Raw genomic sequence first — 20,201 nt, 5'->3', positions numbered from 1 at the left:
GTAAGCGTCACATCAACCATCTATATAATAGTCACGTTTAGTGTCATATAATCATATTTTTTTATTGAAAAATCAATTTTGAAATTCTGTGATGTTTCAAATATGATTTACTTTACTATTTGAACAACAGCTGTCTTGAATTAAGTTTAAGTCTACTATTATGTCCGCTGATTGGGCTAATGAAGACGGATAAAGCCCCGCAGTGTGCAATGAGGGAATTGAATTGAGACACAAGGTTACGAATCTCAAAGGTTGTAGGTTTATTTTCAAATTTCCCGTATTATAACGACATGTTTCATACTAAAGGATTCCTTTTATTTATATTATTTACGAGTTCCAATCGTGTATTCATAGTAACAAAACAAAACGTCAAAGATGCGTAGTGATTGGCTTGTTTGAAAACATGTGACATCATGGGTATTTATTATCACGATCTCGAATATGGTTTATCAACGGAAGGAAAGCACGATAGAAGTATTTTATGGATTTGGAAGTGTACAAATGATTGCCCACCCCCCACCCCCCTTAGAAAAATGGTTTGCACCCCCCTCCCCTCCAATTGTACCCATGTTATTTTCAACAAATTTAAAGAAACATAGGATTTTTATACGTTTTTGCCCTAAAATATGTTTCAGAATGTACCAAATCAATTCAATGTTTCGAAAATCTTCTTGGGAGAACCTTCTCAGACGCTCTATGAGAGGCTGGCGACAAACACCTCAACAAAGTTACCGCATTTGTCCCTCTATTCATCTAGTTTGCCCTATTTGTACCTAAAACAGAATATTTTGTATGTCAGATTGTTCAGATCGTATCAGGAAAAATTTGAATATGAAAATTGAATCTATAAATTGATTCTGAAAATTGAAGAGTGTATATGTGTATATGAAGATGACATAGCGTGAAACAACATGTTTTTTTAGGTACTGTTTTAATATTTCTATTAACATGTATATTATATTTATATTGCAAGTTTATATCAGTGCGATTTTATACAATCTGCTGTATTAGGAATGTCGATAGATGGGGATGTTTTTTTATGTCTGAATGATACACTGATTTGAATCTGTTCTTTCGTGTGTCACTGTGCACAGTTTTGATTGGATGGTTTTATTTAGTTTTATTGGATTTAAAGGTCCAAACTTCGAAAGTAAGCTGTGAAAACTATTACTCATTGACATACCTTAAACAAATTCCCGTTTCTGAGCCTAAAGTACGATTGGTCAAACGAATGGCGTATCTGCCCCTTTAAGAAAGAATGGTGCACTTCTTTCAACAATTGGATTTGTTAATAGTACATGGTTCGATCTCTCACTAATAGAAATATGTTATAGCTTTGGATGCGTTGAAGAGACGAAGATACCCATTCAGATGAACTTGTTTCCAGTTCGTGCTGGGCTATGTCAGCTTCATTGACATACAATGGTTTTTACATTGAAATAACAAATATGATTCGAAGGTTTTATTGAAATAGTCTAGCCTTAATCAACATTTATGAGTCTAAAATGTGAATTAAATTCTTGTCTATTATTTCCATAGTTTCGTCAGTCTAATTAAAATAAAACCCAACTTTCGTTTCGTTTAGAGTAAGATCTAACGACTAAACTCTTGAACATTCGTCAAAATAACCTTTTGACCTAATCTGATGACATCTACTTTACCCAATCAAATTTCCTTCAATTTCTCACAAGACGCTAAGGGCCATATGCAGCGTCGTACTTTACCTAAACTTTGACTACTTCAGTCGAACTTGAGGTATGCGCCTATCGATCTTTACGAAAGTCGTGCTTAAATTCGACTATCAAATGTAGAAAATGAAAGCCTTAATCATAACTTTTTAAAATTCGACTTAAGCCAAAGTTCAACTTTAGTCAAGGTAAGAGTGCTGCATACGGCCCTAACACTGGAGAAGGTGTAAATTTGATTGGTTAAAATAGATGTCATCAGATTAGGTCAAAAGGTTATTGAAGAATGTTCAAAAGTCCGGTCATTAGATCTTGAAGTGGCTATACTGAAAATAAAACTCATAAAAAACGACAAGAAATTTGGGTCTAATTTTCATTAATCTGGTAGTTTCGTATGCTTTATACTGGACCAATAAGGGGAGATTCTTTTATTACATTTAGTTGATATAGACGACTAAATTCCGTTACAAAACATAGCGAAAGTGGTAGCCTCTCGCTATAGCATCCTGTTCTGATTAGTATTGGTGCCTCGAATCCACAGTCAATTTCAAAACTTAATTGAATTGTAGTTCCCTCCATTTGTATAATCTTGTAATAATAATGTAGCCGTACAACGGTCTGAATTTTGATCGAATATCTACCCTTGCCCAAGGAATATGCCAATAGATAAGATAGTAATCGATCAGTAGATGCGAATCGATATAAAATCTTTCGAAACGTTTTAATTTATTGAACGAAGGACTGGTGGACTGGCCAAGAAAATAAAATATACAACATATAATGTTAGTTAAGTTTTATTCACCTTAAAGGGATACAGCCGTCAGATGTGCAGTACCAGCCCAATTTGAGCTGATTATTTCATTTCAGAATTAAAACAAGACTAAAGACTATACCCCTTCAATATCATGCAATCCCTCAATAATTTTAAAAATATGTTACGTGTTTTTGTCTTCACAGTTTTTAATTCTTTGTCTTAACGATTTTAATAATTTACTATGCGACGATCCTTTTAAGGAACGTCCCGAACGTTTTTCACGATAATCACCGAGCTCGTCGAAAACGGAACTCTCAGTCGCATACTTCTGTCTTTCGTCGGATTTGTCTTTCCACATAAACCGGTTATCGTTTAATAATGCCGACAATTTTTTATTATACGGTTCATAAAAATCCCCGAGCAATTTCCGAGTTTCCTCTTTCATTTTTCCAAATTTTCTATCACCTTTCTTTCTGGTATTAGCGACTGGTTGTCCGAGAATATAATCTGCTTCTTCTCTGGTCAAATCCCCTGAAAAGACAGACAAGATAACTTTTGAAGGAAATTAATGGGTCCACAAAAAGATGTCGGAATACTCAGATGTCGGATATTACAGAGTACACTGCATATCAAATACTTGTAATTGGATTTTATATCCTTAGCTGTCCAAGCTTAAGGTTGTAAATGCAGCAAGGCATCTGTGATCAAAGCTGAAAACTTGGAGCCTACAGATCGTAGAACATCTTTAACAGAACGAAGCCAGCTTTTATTATTATGTATTCACCTTACACAGCATACTCGAATAGATCGCTAGAATATAATGAAAGGGAATGAGGGCTGCCTTACGACTGAAATAAACCTTCACCAACCGATGAATGATAGCAACATTCGAATGGAGATAACCTAAGAAATCACAGTTGCTACCACTTGCTATATAATGTTCTAAATACAAGACTGTCGCTAATTAGGCCTATGTCTACAGACAGAATCGATGAGATGCCTTCACACGCTCTTTAGCAAATTAATCATGATTACATGTATAAACCAGGAATTTCATCTTTTCTATTGCATAAATCTATTTTGAAATCTTTTCTTTCCTATAATCGGGCAAGTGTCTAATTGATGATAAGCCTACGTAACTAAACATTTCAAAGATATAGCAAATCTAAAGATCTGACAAGTTCCTTGAAAGATTTGAAAACGTCTTAATCATTCCTGATAGTAGACGTGGTTATCAGGTATTTACAAGGCTAGACGATAACACGAGACGCTTTCAATTTTTGATTAATCTGACATATTCCGTTTCTTTTAAAATATTTTAAACAATTTCTAGCCTACGCAAATGAAATCTGCTAATTTACTTGTGATAAGCGTTGCCGAAATCCACCTAATTCATTACTTCTGGTTGGATCGGTTGGCGCGAATGTATGCGATTGGAATTTAATACCAACCATATTTTGAATTAAGTTTTGAAGATGTTTTATTTAACTGTCATATTAGATCTCCTGGTCGATATGAATGTGTTCGATCGTTGTCGTCGATGGCCTAATTTGGGCATGTTGTTTGTTATCTAGTAGGACAGTTTCGGACTAACAAGTGAAATGATTCACGAATCAAAAAAGAGATATTTAAGTTTAGATTGCAATATTAAAAACTTCTACAAACTCCACCCTGTTCATGTTATCTTAATGGTCTACGTTTCCCCCAGCCATGGTGAATTACGAGTTTGGTTATCATTTCTGAATACATGCACAAACATCAGGTGCAGGTAGCCGTAAATTCTTATCAGCAACGTGCACATATCTTGGTGAAATTATATGCAAAAGGCGTTCTACCCTCTGAATCATCGGTAATCCATGACAGTTTCTATAAAGTAGAATGGCGTAATTTTCACGGTAGCCTGTTTGCAGCTGAATTACACTTGTGCCAAACAAACTAATTTGATAACGATTAAAACGTATTTGGTATGATGTATTTATTTCACACCTTTATAATATGCACCTGTTTCGCAATATGAGATATTCGCACGATGCATAAAAATTACATAGAATTTATAGGCTATTAACTTATAAGATTTGAACGACATATAGAAGCGAGGAGCACATATAACAATAACACAAGACAATATTATGGAATAATAATTTGTAACTTATAATTAGTTAAGGAACTTAAAGATGGATTCCCTTATTTTTATTTATGAAAATGAAAATGCTAATACTTATATGAATAGAAAGTAGAGGTGTTCTAATTTATGATCGGTTAAAACCCCTAACTATATGCAATAAGAACATAATAATACGATTATGAATACTTGATAATTCATTAGAAACACCAATTAATCAAATAGTTTTCTTAATTTGACACTAAAAAATAAGGAAACCATCTTTAACAGTCATACGCAGGACTCTCAGAGAGGCAGAGTGGCGTTTTGTATTTGTTTGCCATTTGTTCAATCCAAGCACAGTCCAAAGCAGAACCTTCTGATTTTTCAAAACTTTTCTGTACTGTTTAAGAACGAAAACAAATGTTGAGATCGTAAATTACAAGTTAAAATTACTTGAAACGTTGGAAATCGAAAAAGAAAATGGACCTTAGAAAAAAATATTTTTTTTTTCTTATTCAATCTTTAAGTGATGTTTTTCTGTGTAAACCTTAGAGTATAGATAAAACGACTCAAAGTGTTGCTTGTATATAAAGTTGTATTGTAGTAAATAATACCACAATGTATCAATTATATTTCTTTTACGTTTCTAGAAAAATATTTCCATATTCTTAATATTGGCCTACCACACTTTAGATGTCTAAAAATAACCCAGAAAACACAAAATATTTTAGACATTTTGTCATTTTTTGGCACGACTGAAGTAGTTGTATTCGCAGGTATAATTTATTTAAAGTCAAAACAAATGTTTTTAGAATCTATCAGCGACTGTTCTTAATTATCTTATAACTGAGTCACTGCTTGGTAGCTTGCCAGAAGAAATTCTTGTTGGACTAAAAACTAACTCTAATTAAGTCTTTTAAAATGTATAACAACTTTCATTTAAAGGGGAACTGTCTGTAATAACATGACCTGAATTATCGTTCGTCAAGGGAGCCCATCAAAGCTAGATCAGAAACAAGCCTTGAAAATATATATCTTATCGTACGATACGATAACTGAAATAAAAAACTTGGTTATATTTGGGCTACAGTTGGCAATTATTTCCATCTACGGATCATTACCAAATGCCAAAATCACATGAAAGTATTTGCATGTCCATGGCAAAAATAAGAAGAAAAATGCAAATTTAACGCATTTTTCGCCATAACATCTGGTGAAAATTTGTATTAATAATGAATGAGTAATATAATAAATCGGCTTTGATCCTTTTAAAAAACTGCGGAGTTAGCTAGCATTGATCACAATAGACCTATTATTCTTCTATATTTGATACAACCAAATAACATAGGCTTATCACATGGTATTCATTATTAATTTCATAATTTTATTTACAATGAATAGTCGACCCAGTTCCTGTGTGGTCCTAATCTATTCCTGTTTTGTATTTGAAACTGCAATCAGACGCCGATCTGCTATTTTAAGGAAATGCCAAAACAATTCAGGTCGCGCTTGAATACACTAATTTCGTAATAACTTCACTTACATGCTCTTACATGCAATTTTGGTGTTAGTCACTTTATTTCAATATTATATAAGGATGCAGTGAGGACTATTATTGCGTATCAATAACAACAAGTTTCAGGATGTCAGGTTTATAATTATAGCGAATAACAGCCTTCGAGAGAAAAACTGTAACCAATGTGGCTGAGCGTATAATAGAGGACTCTGATTGGTTATATTCAATTTTACAAACTTCCGCGAAACAAAAAAGTGACTTATTATGTCAATGAGCTTAAAACTTGTATTTTGTATCTTACAGTTCTTTTATTCACTAATTGTAGGCAGCTTCAACCATGCTTTTCATCAAAACAGAATACACCCGACCTTGTATTTAAGTGCACACCTTTTCTCATAACAATTTTTTTCTTTGATAAACATGTTGTGATGGAAACAACTTTTCTTGTGAAATGATGGTATTTTTCTCAATAAAAATAAACACAGGCACATTTTGAAATTATAAAAGAGAAAAGAGAAATTTTGTGGAGTGAGAAATTTGATAATTTTTTCATATTTTATTTCCTCTATTACTTTATTACAATCCTTTGTAACCATAAGCGTAGAAGTGGTCCCGTCGCTATTACATAATTCATAAAACAATTTGCAGTCTAATAATTTAAATTAGATGTTACTTCCGTTCGTATTTTATTAGTTTCTTGTCGAATGTTTTGATAGCTATAAGCTTTGTACGTAACCACTACAGCAAACGTTTGTTGACGTTATCAAATCGTTAATTAATAACGTTGACGCTCGTAAAATAATCTATGATATAGATAACGCCTGATGAGAAATTTATGATAACGTTTCAAATTTACAGTTTAATGTTTACGAGCTGAGGTCTTATCTCATGGTGTTGAAGATATATGTAAAAACTAACATCTCTGTATATTACGAATGCTGAGAAATGTTTGATAAAGTTTTAAGTTTACAATTTAATGTGTTTACTCTTGTCTATAGCAATGCAAACGGAAGCCTGAAATATTTAAAATTTGACATTTCGTCTAGTAGATTAGTTTTTGGGTCTCAAAGGACTTGTAAAATTTGAAAACAGGCCCAGAAAGCCATGTAGAATTTTGCAATCTGATAGCATAACGTTTTTGGCTATAAATTCTCAAAGATAATTGGATATTTGAGACGAAAAACAGATTACTATCTGCTCCTTTGATAAAGTTTTAAGGTATAAAGAATAAGAATTAAAATATCTTGATTTGTCTTTGAGATATTCCTTGATGAATAAGGTATATGATACCTTTACATTTATATCATTTGTCTTTAAAAGATTAAACCCGATTTAAAATCATAATTTAATCTAAAATCAATATAGGGTCATCGAAACAATAGTTTTCTCACTTTGCCAAAGCTAAGGGAAATTAGACCTACAATCTTAATATTGTTTTTAATGCAATGTTACGACCATTAACCAATATAACAGTATGGATATACATTGGTTACAGCAAATGAAATATTCATAAAAGGAAGTATATTATCTATAATGCTAAATTAAATATTTAGAAGGATATATACCTTTAAAATTCATATATCTGCTTTAATATTAAATAACTTTTTCTACTGTTTAGTTTGAATCCAGCATGCGGCGGTTGATAGACATGTTTTTATAAAGGTAGAACCGCTGATAAATTTATAACTACACCCCATTTAAACTTCTTAATAGATATTCCTTATGCACGCCATCAAGATATAACAGGTTTTATCATAAATATTGCAGGTTTTATCGTAAATAATAAACATTGCAGATTTCGTCGTTAATATTGTAATATGGAAGGTTTTATTTCTACAGGTAATCGTAAATATTGCAAGTGTTTTGGTAAATATTGCAAGTGTTGTGGTAAATATTGCAAGTGTTGTGGAAAATATTGCAAGTGTTGTGGTAAATATTGCAAGTGTTGTGGTAAATATTGCAAGTGCTGTGGTAAATATTGTAAGCTTGATCATAAATATTGTCGGTTTTATCGTAAAATTTCTAAGTTTATAGTTAATATTGCAGGTTTTATCGGGTTTCTCCGAAATTTTGTAGGTTTCATCACAAATATTGTAGGTTTTAACACAAATATTGCAGGTTTTATCGTAAATATTAAGGTTTTATTTACGCAGGTTTTATCATAAATATTGTCGGTTTATCGTAAATTTATTTTAACGGGTTTCTCCGAAATTTTGAAGATTTTATCACAAATATTGCAGTTTCTATCGTAAATATTGCCGGTTTTATATATTCAGGTTTCATCGTAAATATTGCAGGTTTTCATCGTAAATATTGCAGGTTTTATCGTTAATATTGCGGGTTTGATCGTAAATATCACAGGTTTTTACGTAAATATTGTAGGTTTTGTCATACATATTGGTATTCTAATATCGCACCACTATAGCATTCTTAATTTCATTTGACCCAGACGAGGTATTTCAATGTCATGTTAATTTTGATCATTTTATATATGGAGTGTCTTCAATCGGTTCGTTGTGATGAGTCAACCATTAGATAACCAACTATCCCAACCTAAAATTATGAGTGGTTTGGTTTTTAATGTCAACCCTCTCCTCGTAAATAAGTTAAAATGAGCAGTAGTTTTTATATATGATAATTTGAAGGATGGTGACTCCATATTATCCGTAATGTGATAAAGAATTTTCTTTTTTTTGTTAAATTTGTGTGTTCATTTTGTGTGTTTATTTACTTTTAAAGCGATACACACAGTGAATGAAATAGAAAACGGCCTATACAAATATAAAAAATACTATGGCTCACTGGACTTATTCCTTTTTTTCACTATTAACATGAAAACAATTTTTTCAAACAGAACGTAAACCCTGTGCTAGTACCTTCTGTTGAATAGTGACTTGTTGCTCAATATTTTGTAGGTTTGATCATAAATATTGCAGGTTGTATCGGGTTTCTCGCAAATATTGCATGTCAATAGAAACTGGTTTCTTTTCAACCACCTTCACTTGAAGAAGTAGTAAAAGTTGTACAAGCGTTAACAACAAACCACGCCTACTGGAACACACCGTGTTTTTATGTAGAATTCTAACGACAACCATCTGTGGCGTTGACTCAATAATACGCTATCATAACTTTTAATATCCCTGTAACTGGTATCTAACCTTTTATTAGACATTCACCGTGTAGTTATTTCAACGTTTTGACAAAATTTTACATAAAATAACACCAGTTTGATTGAAACCAGAATATTTCAATCATTTTTATATATAATCCAAGGAACCATCCTTCAACTTAGTTAATATTATTAACTGGTAGTGTATAGCTTTGAGATATTTGTGATATGCGTCGGATTACATACATGTACCGTCTGATTGGTTCTCATAAAGACAATTCTGACCAATCAGAGCTTTTTAATTGACTTCTTTATACGCGACAACTCAAACGGCCTCAGTTAGAAAGGACTGATTTTCGGACTAGGTAAAAAATTGACGTTTTACTCTTCGACCTCTTTACATCACCAAGAATTACCAGACATATGACAACATGGCTGCCTGACAATATTAAAATATATATCAGATGCTTGTGAAATTTGAAATATAAACTCGGATCGGATAGGGTTAAACAATAAACCGACAATTCTTAGCCCTTACTTAACCCTTTCGCTCCTGGTTAGACTTTTAATATGTTCCACATTGTTGATAAAAAACGGTGACGCTGCATAAAAAATACAGTGTTATAATATATATGACTGTCAAGACTATATCCTGTAAGATTTCAATATCTGATACCCCACTTTCTTATTGCTTCATCCGGCATCTATAATATGCACATTGCTAGCATATTCATATTTCATATTTCAATTAGTATTCAGTTTCTCAAATAGAAATCAGTATTATAAACTTATTTTTAATATTTCAAATATTTTAGAATAACAATCAAATACTTTAATTTCATACACTTCTATTCATATTTATGACGAGCAATAAAACTAGCCTACATATTCTCCAGAGACCCCTAAAGAAATAAGAACTAAGATTTCCACTCCAAAGTACAAACAATATGAATTACTTGAAATCTGAGAATTTGTACCATCAGACATCTCCATACAAAAACATATTTGATCAAATGATCTTTTTATAGACAGAACGGTTCAACTGCCATCTCCTAACACAACCACCAATGCACAGAGCCAACATAGCCACCTGTACAACCAACAACTCAAAATAGCTATCAGAGACTGGAATAGAGGCAGATGTTTCGGACAAGAATATAGGTAACAAGGTTGGTTTCACAATATTCAGAGTATTCCAGTAACAAAAAAATATACTCACTTAATCCGAGGAATTTAAAAACTCTTTTCATCACGTTCCTGATATTACTGGCATAGTCTTCCAGTCGCAGGATAAAAAATTGATCACGTGGATAAATATTGAGCCATGTCTCTATATAGGAATAATATATGCCAATTCTTAATCTAACCTACAATGTAGAAACATCATTTAGTAAGTTGTTGCTATAGTTTAAAGTAAAGGCTTATCTGTATTTGGAAGATTGTATTTCTGACTCCAACTGCTACCCTGAACACCTTAATTGATTCCATGCGTCGGGCGATTCTACGCTTATGGTTTACATATCCTTTAATTTCTAAAAAAATGCTCTGGTCCTTTAGATGCACGAAAAATTATCGGTATACATCCGTAATAGTATGATATCTCAAAATAATATATAATACATTAATGCATATATCTTTTTGACATCAATGGAATCGTTCTAAATAGGACACATTAATCAATATTTAAAAAAAATACTCACTCTTGCTAAATTAGCTATAGTTTTATTATTTATACAAGACGCGAAGGTATTTTCAAGTAAACAGGTTTCAAAGGAGTCTATAGACATTGCAACATTTTTATGGAAATCCTCAGCCGATTTCATTGATTTTAGAAAATAAAGATAATCAGACCACAACCTGAAAAAGATAGAAAACAAAACAATGGTAAGGATCACGAACAATAATAACAGACAACTGCCTCTGCGAAGTGAAAGCTCTGACATCATTCTAAATTGTACAAGACGTCGGCACTAACGTGTCATTCCGAAACGAGCTGTCGAAAACTATTTTCCATTGATGCATTGACGACTATTTTCATACTTATCTATGATTGATTTTTGTCTTTACCTTAAACTGAATTTTCATATATATAAGGACGAGAAAAATGGGACCAATATATAAGGACGAAAGAAAATGGGACCAATATATATATATAAAAGGACGAGACAAAATGGGACCAATATATATAAGGACGAGACAAAATGGGACCAATATATATAAGGACGAGAAAAAATGGGACCAATATATAAGGACGAGAAAAAATGGGACCAATATATATAAGGACGAGACAAAATGGGACCAATATTTATAAGGACAATAAAAAATGGGACGAAGATATATATATATAAGGACGAGAAAAATGGACCAATATATAAAAGGACGAGACAATTGGGACCAATATATAAGGACGAGAAAAAATGGGACCGATATATATAAGGACGAGAAAAATGGGACCAATATTCACAAGGACGAGACAATTGGGACCAATATTCATAAGGACGAGACAATTGGGACCAATATACATAAGGACGAGACAATTGGGACCAATATATAAGGACGAGAAAAAATGGGACCGATATATATAAGGACGAGAAAAATGGGACCAATATTCACAAGGACGAGACAATTGGGACCAATATTCATAAGGACGAGACAATTGGGACCAATATACATAAGGACGAGAAAAATGGGACCAAGATATATAAGGACGAGAAAAATGGGACCAAGATATATGGATATAGATAAGACGTAAGAAGCTATATATCAAAAGGTGTTTATTATTGGGGTGTAACAAGTTTTTAAATACATGTCTGATTGAGATAAAATAATGATAATAAACAAACCACATGAAACTACCGTTAATATATTTATCTTGAGTTAACACATTAAAAATATATATATTGCATTACTCACATTGTGTTGAGATTATGTCATTGAAGTATTTCAGTGTGTTTTATAAATTAGATTGTCTATGAGGACGTATTGCTTTAAAACTTTAACTTTTTAAAAACTGATTTGAGTGCCCTGTTTGCTTGATAAGAGCAGTGGCGTTTCCACGAAACATCAGGTGAGGGGCGAGCAGGGGCCACAAAATTTTCCATTTTAGGGGTGGGGGAAGGCCATTCGTTCACTATGTAAAATGAATAAAATTGCAAGTGGGGGTGGGGGTGGAGATCTGTAGAAACGCAACTGGATAGGAGGTAATGTATATGTCAAAGAAGACTTGTCCATGCTGTCTAACTCAAGGCGTTATCCGTCTTCATACAAGCAATTAGGACCAGAAAAGTATGATGAAGCTTAAAAAATGGTATATTCCCCATCCCGTTTGACTTTTGGTACTGGCCAAACCGAATATATAGACCCACCATTTTACATCTGCAGATAACGTGTAATGCCCTCCCCAGAACCATATTATACAACTCATGTGCATCTATTTGAAAATGTAACACTGCAGCACAGATTTAAACAGACATATCGTACCCAAGTATGTGATGAAAATATATACCAGCTGAATAAATAACCAGAGCTATTTTTATAAGAATACTTGTATGATATAAGGTGGAGATATTGTCTCGATTTATAAAGAATAGTAAACGGTGCCAATTGGAGTCTAGAGAAAGGCGATGATAATCTTTAACTTCAGGTCTCGGCAAATCAAATACATATTTTCAGGTTTAAACAGGCGATGAACGTATTATGACTTTGTTATTTCTGATATTAGAACTATTCGAGAAGGTTAAAGACAATCTGAAGTGGTATTCTAACGTTTGTGAGTTCTTCATTCCTGTTCCTTAAATAGCGGTACATAACAAATCGGAATAATGCAATATTAAGTTATTTTGTTTGAAACATCTTGGGATCCTTTTTATTACTCCATTCTGATTGTGACAAATTCCCAGATATCGACAAAATATTGGTTCTCAAGTGATCAACACCGTACCACATAAACGGTAATTGTTACGCTGTTACATTGTAGTAGCACAATGTGAGTTTATAGTATTGCCACAACAATATCTGGTGATTCTGTGGAAATAGCCAGCTTCCACGTCGTTTTATATCCCTTTTCATCTATTAAATTCCAAAATTCCCCAAATGTTGGCAATAAACGTTCCACCATGACAGTTTTACGGAGACCATTGTAAATTAGTGTCAATAACCAAACGGTCTATAGTCTAACAAGGCTCAACTTTACGGAAACCATCACAAATTGCAAAGTGCCCTGTATCACGATTCGCCTGAAAGAACCGAACGTTTCTGACCAAGTTAATCGTGATGGGCGTTCGCCGATCTTTCTTGTTACACCACCTATGTGGTAAGGCGCGGTGGCAACATTTCAGCATTTATAAATGTCAAATAAAGCCTCTAGTGTATTTAAACATGCATTCAGACTGATTACAGATGGTTATCAGCTGATATTACTTTATACGTTTATTCTAATGTAACAATATTATGTTCTAACAATGTATCAACCATCGGAAATGAAATGGGCTGAAATGCCCTTTTTCCTACAATTATTGTTCTCGGAATTTCTAAATGCTATATAAGGCATTACTTTCACCTATCTAGAATCAATGTAAAGTTATTATGGAGTACGTCTAATGCCTTGACATTTTTCTTCTTTGATGGTCTTACGATACCTGCCTTCAAGCTTGTAAGAGTTGAATACTGAACCAATCAAATGCCTTGTTCGAAAGCACGATTGCTTCATCTGATAAAGAGTTACAGACACAACAAATTATCATTTACAGTCTGTCGGCTAGATTCACTTACGTAAATCAAATCACCGCAACCACAAATGTCTGTGATGCAAGAAAGGTATCAGACGGAGTTCGACATTGTGAATGTGATTCGAGATAGGTGAAGGTGATGTCTTTGCATTTGTTACGAAGTTCGTAATGGCTTGACATTGTGAAGATGATCTAGTCGCAGGTGATTAAGGAAGAAGTACAGTAAATTTTACTTACCTATCGACAGGGTCCCGTAATATAACGATAATTTTAGCGTGAGGTAAGAAATGATGGATATAATCTGCATTGGTGAACCGTGGTTCAGTCGCACCACAGTTTTCTTTCAGGCTCCACCACTCGTCATTATCCCAGAGAGTTGATGCTGAGGCATCACCTATAAATAGACAACATAAAATGAACCATCTCTGTTCTATACGAAACTACGTATGGTTCTTACGTAGAAATAACACACGCGAACATAGTTCACAACAATTTTGAATCACTTACTCGACTTAATAAATCGAATTTTGAACAAGCCTTTAATATTTCAACAAAGCCTTCAAAGCATATTTCTAGGTTTAGAAATGGCCTCAAAACCTTGAATTGGCTTCTCCCAGGGCAGTCTGATTTTCAAAATGTTTCAATCCCAACCTTTAGCTTAATTTTGTCTTTAGCTCAAGAAGTTAGTAATTTCCTTAACAAATTCGTGTATTATAATGATATCAATAGTCTCTACCTACGACCTAGGTGCTTCAATATAGGAGAATATTTCTTAGAATACTTAATACACGTACTATGATATAATGGTCTCCAAATACAGTGTTAACTGCTGTTTTAAATACCGGGAGAAATAATGACACAGGGTGTGTCTTTTGACAACCATTCACCACGCCAGAACCAACACTATTATATATTCATTATATAAACATTTCCTGTTATTCTTTATCTCAGAAGAAAGGTTTGTTTAAAGACATATTTTGTTCGGTTATGCCTCGGCTTAAATGGCACCAATGGGGACTCGAGTTACAAACACAACAAGAACTCGATCTGGTTTTTCTTTAATTAAAAACAACAACAGCTGTGAAGGTCTATCACCGCGCTAAAGACTATTGACATGCTACCCCATCTAGTTAAAATAAACCTTACATTCCTCCATTTTTACTGCTTGATTTTAAGATAATAAACGTCAAAATAAACGAGAAAATTCCATTTCGTTAATAGCTAAAGTATTTTTTATAATTTAAGTGTAAACGCCCGCATTAACAAAATGTAATCATCATTTGTTAAAACTTGCACACAAGGTGTATTTTAGATAAGAGTGTTTCAGCATCAGAAATAGTGTTACTCTAATCTGCACTGATTACTGCTTTCGATAGATCTCTCGTACATCTGAAGACTTCAATGGGTACATGTTAAAAGGACTCTAAAAGATCATCTCTTAGGGTGATAAAATTTTTTTAATAGTTGCCAAATGTGTGTATATTCATCAGTAGACTTCATGGTGTGATAACTATTCAGCAGCATAACTCTTTAACCCGATAAATCCATAAACAAAGTATTTATCCATGTTATTACAGGTTATCATTGAAAAACGCTTAATATCTTTAAGCGTTCTTCAGTCATTACGTAGTCGCCATTTGTAAGGATTTTGTTGCTTTTTGTTATGACATCAGGTTAGTCCACATATGAATGAAACAAATTCTTATTTGCCAAGATTGAAAATTAAATTTGATGTTAATTTGAAGAGGTCTTATTCCTTTGAATAAGCTTTACGGCTTAACAGTTAGTCTGATTAAATGTATATTGTTTTACCTGTAATCAGTGGATGGTAATCCTCTTGGTCACCTGCTCGAGTTGAGTCGTGGACATGTTCAATGTACAAAGCTACTTTATCAAAGAGATCAGTATAGTCATCGAATGACAGGCTAGACGAATTGTTCGATTTCGAACCTACAAAATCACAAAAAAGACAATCTAAACACTAATACCCCCACTTTATTTTCAACATATCTTAAAATATGATTATTACACGTTTGTGCCCCAAATTTGTGTTAGAATGCACCAAATCAATTCAATTTTTAAAAATGTTGGTGGAAGAACCCCCTCAGAAGCACTATGAGTGGTTTGCAACTATGACGCCTCCATTGAATTGCCCTCCCCCCTCTTGAGTCAATCTGCTCCCTATTCGTACCACCGGAAACTAAATTACCATAAACGTTGACATAGTAGATCATTGATTCTCTTACGACAACTTATTGGTCGTTAATATGGCTTTACATTTTCAACTGATTAAAGATAATTGCCTGAATGCATGCTTTACCAAGCGATACAGCCCAATTGCCATCCATGTAATGGCGTTCAATCAATCTTGTCAATTTTGTTAAGGTGTTCTAGCTAGTTGTGCAGTACCCCCATCACATAGCAATACTTACCCGTCAGAAGGAAAGTCAAACTACTTCACCTTCAAACGCAAAGTTGGATAGTTTTATCCGTCCAGCAATGAAAACCTCATACGTCCACGAGAATATTAGATCCCTTAATCCCTCAACCCGTTTCTAAGGTGACGCAGCTTCTGATCGACCACTACCAAACCACTCTCCCTGAGAAGATTACCGCCATCTGTGCCACCACCTGCAGTCGACCGCATCATATCCCATGCCCTGTCTGGGGCTCGTCCGTTCTATTGGAAACTAAGTCTGTTAAGTCCATTAATACATTCTACCAATCCATCAACGAAACCAAGAGTTACCATATCTTTACAGACTGAAGATATGAATGTGGATCAACAGACGCCAGCACCAAAAAGAGTCACCGCCTTATCTAAAGAGACCCCGAAACAGACTCCAAGGCCCAGCCCCCTTTTCGATTTTCTTAATGAATTATTTGTTCCATCCTAGGACTGCACATTTGGGAGAATCAGCCCCCCCCCCCTTCCCCCCTCTAAAACGTTGTTCAACTTACCAAATCTCCTTCTAGCCCACCAATGATATTCTTTATTAGGAGGCATTGAAACATCCGGATGTGAAGATATCTTTTGGTACAGATCTGTACTGCCACATTTCGGCTGACCGGCAATAAAGAAATAGGGTAAACACCTCAATCTTTTAGGGTTCGAGTCCTCCTCTATGGTTTTCTGCCAGATATTGGTCAGTTCCCGAAACATTGTCTTCACACTGTGAAAATAGCCTGAAAACTTGTTATGAGCGTACACTGCCGGAACCGTTAGGTCTTCGTACCAGCACGGGTTTTTAAATTTAGGGTTATACCGTTTGGGATGCTGAAATAAACAAAATAATTTTTCATCGATCATGTTCTAGACTCCAAGGTCCAGATCGCGTATTCTCGAAACGATACCTCGACTGATGGAAATCGAAAAAGAGCAGGCTAGTGTTGCTGACCGGCCAAAATATTCCTCACTGCCCCCTGCATGTTGTTGCCAGTCTTCATTAGCCCAAGTGATGCAGAAAAGTAGGCTGTAATACACTGTTTCTGGGATGATCTAGAGCTAGGATGTCCTAGAAACAGTGTCAGAGTTGAGTTAACACCGTAGGACATCCAAACACTAATTCTAGGTGTTAACTTCTAACATTGTTTCTACGATATGCTAGCGCTAAAATCGTTTCGAGAATGCGTAGCCTGATTCATAAAAAAAACATATCTTTTACGTTCGTGAACGGGTTCCAGGGCTCAAACTCAAAAATCTTGTTTTTAACTTACTATAGGCGATGTCACGATGTTATCACGACCGTAACTAAAGATAAGCAGATGAGGCGAATTTGAGATAGATTAGATTAAAGATAGATTAATAAAAAAGAAATATTGTTTAAATAATAACTATACATATTTATGATAAGTCTACGGAAAAGTTGGTTACGCCCCCCCCCCCCCCCCTCAAATATGTACCTACCATAGACAACATTTCAGAAGTAGTATCCATCTTACTACAATCATAATATATTGGAGCTTTGTAACTCCTAGTATCACTTGAGCTTACAGGTTTACTTTTTATACTATTTACACCATCAGCGGCGTTTATCACATTCGCTTTTTCTCTTAGTATATTTCCAACATTTTGATCGAGTCCGTTTCCACTTCCGGTGTGGTCGTTCTTGGAACCGGAAGTTCGATATGACGACTGATACACAACGAGCATCGTCCCAAAACTGGCGAGAACACATATGAAGTACAGCAAGCGTGCTTGACGACGCGTTGCTAGGAATGGTAGTGTCCATCTTGAATCCGTTGCTATTGTAGAGTGCAAACATCCTTTTTTCATTTTATTGTAAAGCACTTTCACCGCAGTGACGTCACCATGTCACTGCTATTTTCTTTTTCTGTAAAGACACAAAATAATATATTTATTTACTCTAATAGACTACACATAGTGAACTGCGTAGAAATCTTGCCACAAAGGCCATAATCTGTGATCAAAATGATCATAAAGAGGCAGATTCGCCATTTTGGGGGGTTGATTTTGGGTCTCAAATATATGTCTTCAGAAGCAACAAAATGTAGATAATTCGCATAATTCCTTCAAAAAAAAACTCTTTCGCTTTCTATTTCTATACTGGACTCACATGGATTTGAAGGTTCAAATTTCGGCGATGAGCTGTGATCAATTTACTGATTGGTTTAGCTAAATAAATCCCGTTTCTGAAACTAAGGTTCGATTTGTCAAATGGATGGCAAATCTGTCAGAAGATTTACTTGTGATATTAATATTAAATATACTGAGGCGATGTTTCAATAAACGTGGTATGAAGACGTTTAATTAGAAGTTGAAATTTGCAACCTGAAACTCGGATCAATACAAAATTTCAAAGAAATAATTTTTGTTGAAAGCTTCCCTATATAGTAGTCTTTTTCCATTTCATCTGTCATGTCTTGATCAGCCTTCTCCTTAACGAGTCAGTCTCTACCTTTATGAGTTTTAAAGTACTTTTTCTGAACCGCTTCACACCAACCTTTGACCCTAGTCACGTGATCATATTAATATCATAATTTCATCCTTACATTTCATGGCTAATTGAGTCTGGTTGCTATAGTTACAGAGAGTCATTCATTAAGAACCATCAGAAACTACTTTTCTTTATGATTTCTGTACAGGTTGAAATAATGAAAGGTTTAATTGTTTTCGATTTTTATAAAAGGGGATTTACGTCATGCTGTTTTTCATTACCATCTGTCTTCAAACGAACCACTTTGTGCAGAGACGAAATTTAAACGAACTTTTTCGTAAAATATCAGCAACGAATACTGTATAAATGTGTCTAACTGGACAGGGAGATAGGAATTTTTGCCCCCATTCGGATATAAAAAATACACCGGTAGGTAGATTGATTACAAATAACGTAATGCTGATATCGCAAACTAGGTAGTTGTTGGTGGATGACAAGTTAACGTCTGCTTCCAGCTACTGGTATCGGGGCTAGGTAGTTTTGGTAGATGACAAGTTAATGTCCGCTTCCAGCTAACTGATATCAAAGACTAGGTAGTTGTAGATAGATGACAAGTTAACGTTCACTTCCAGCTGATGCTGATGTCGCAAACTAGGTAGTTGTTGGTAGATGACAAGTTAACGTTCACTTCCAGCGAATGTTGATGTTGCAAACTAGGTAGTTGTTGGTAGATGACAAGTTAATGTCCGCTTCCAGCTAACTGATATCAAAGACTAGGTAGTTGTAGATAGATTACAAGTTAACGTTCACTTCCAGCTGATGCTGATGTCGCAAACTAGGTAGTTGTTGGTAGATGACAAGTTAACGTTCACTTCCAGCGAATGTTGATGTTGCAAACTAGGTAGTTGTTGGTAGATGACAAGTTAATGTCTGCTTCCAGCTATCTGATATCACAGACTAGGTAGTTGTTGGTAGATGACAAGCTAACGTTCACTTCCAGCTGATGCTGATGTCGCAAACTAGGTAGTTGTTGGTAGATGACAAGTTAACGTTCACTTCCAGCGAATGTTGATGTTGCAAACTAGGTAGTTGTTGGTAGATGACAAGTTAACGTTCCCTTCCAGCTGATGCTGATGTCGCAAACTAGATAGTTGTTGGTAGATGAAAAGTTAACGTTCACTTCCAGCTAACTGATATCAAAGACTAGGTAGTTGTTGGTAGTCATAGTAGTAGGTAGCTGGATTGGTTCAATTGGATGATTTTGTGCTGTTGGTTTGGAAGTTGATAGTAAAGATACTTCCTCTCACCATCTTGTCGGATCATTTGAAACATAATACCAAAATGAGTGTTCGAGAGTTTTAGTGATTAACCAATCCAATGATAAAATCAAGATGAAAATTAGGATTTC

At 34.5% G+C, this 20,201-nt stretch overlaps 1 protein-coding gene across 1 annotated transcript; it reads right to left on the bottom strand.

Annotated features, from left to right (window-relative positions):
- Positions 1 to 2,620: 2,620 nt before the first annotated feature.
- On the bottom strand, positions 2,621 to 18,023 carry LOTGIDRAFT_214000 (hypothetical protein; the record flags this gene model as incomplete). Its single annotated transcript, XM_009052831.1, has 7 exons — positions 17,803 to 18,023; positions 16,857 to 17,172; positions 15,708 to 15,845; positions 14,133 to 14,289; positions 10,869 to 11,025; positions 10,388 to 10,535; positions 2,621 to 2,970 (listed from the first exon to the last, which is right to left on the bottom strand). The coding sequence occupies exons 1-7, from the start codon at positions 17,830 to 17,832 to the stop codon at positions 2,621 to 2,623; spliced, it is 1,296 nt and encodes a 431-aa protein (XP_009051079.1). The 5' UTR covers positions 17,833 to 18,023.
- Positions 18,024 to 20,201: the final 2,178 nt, after the last annotated feature.

Source organism: Lottia gigantea (assembly GCF_000327385.1).
Source record: "Lottia gigantea unplaced genomic scaffold LOTGIsca_19, whole genome shotgun sequence".
Lineage (NCBI taxonomy): Eukaryota > Metazoa > Mollusca > Gastropoda > Lottiidae > Lottia > Lottia gigantea.
Note: the sequence above shows the minus strand (reverse complement) of the source record. Positions and strands in the feature narration are given on the sequence as shown.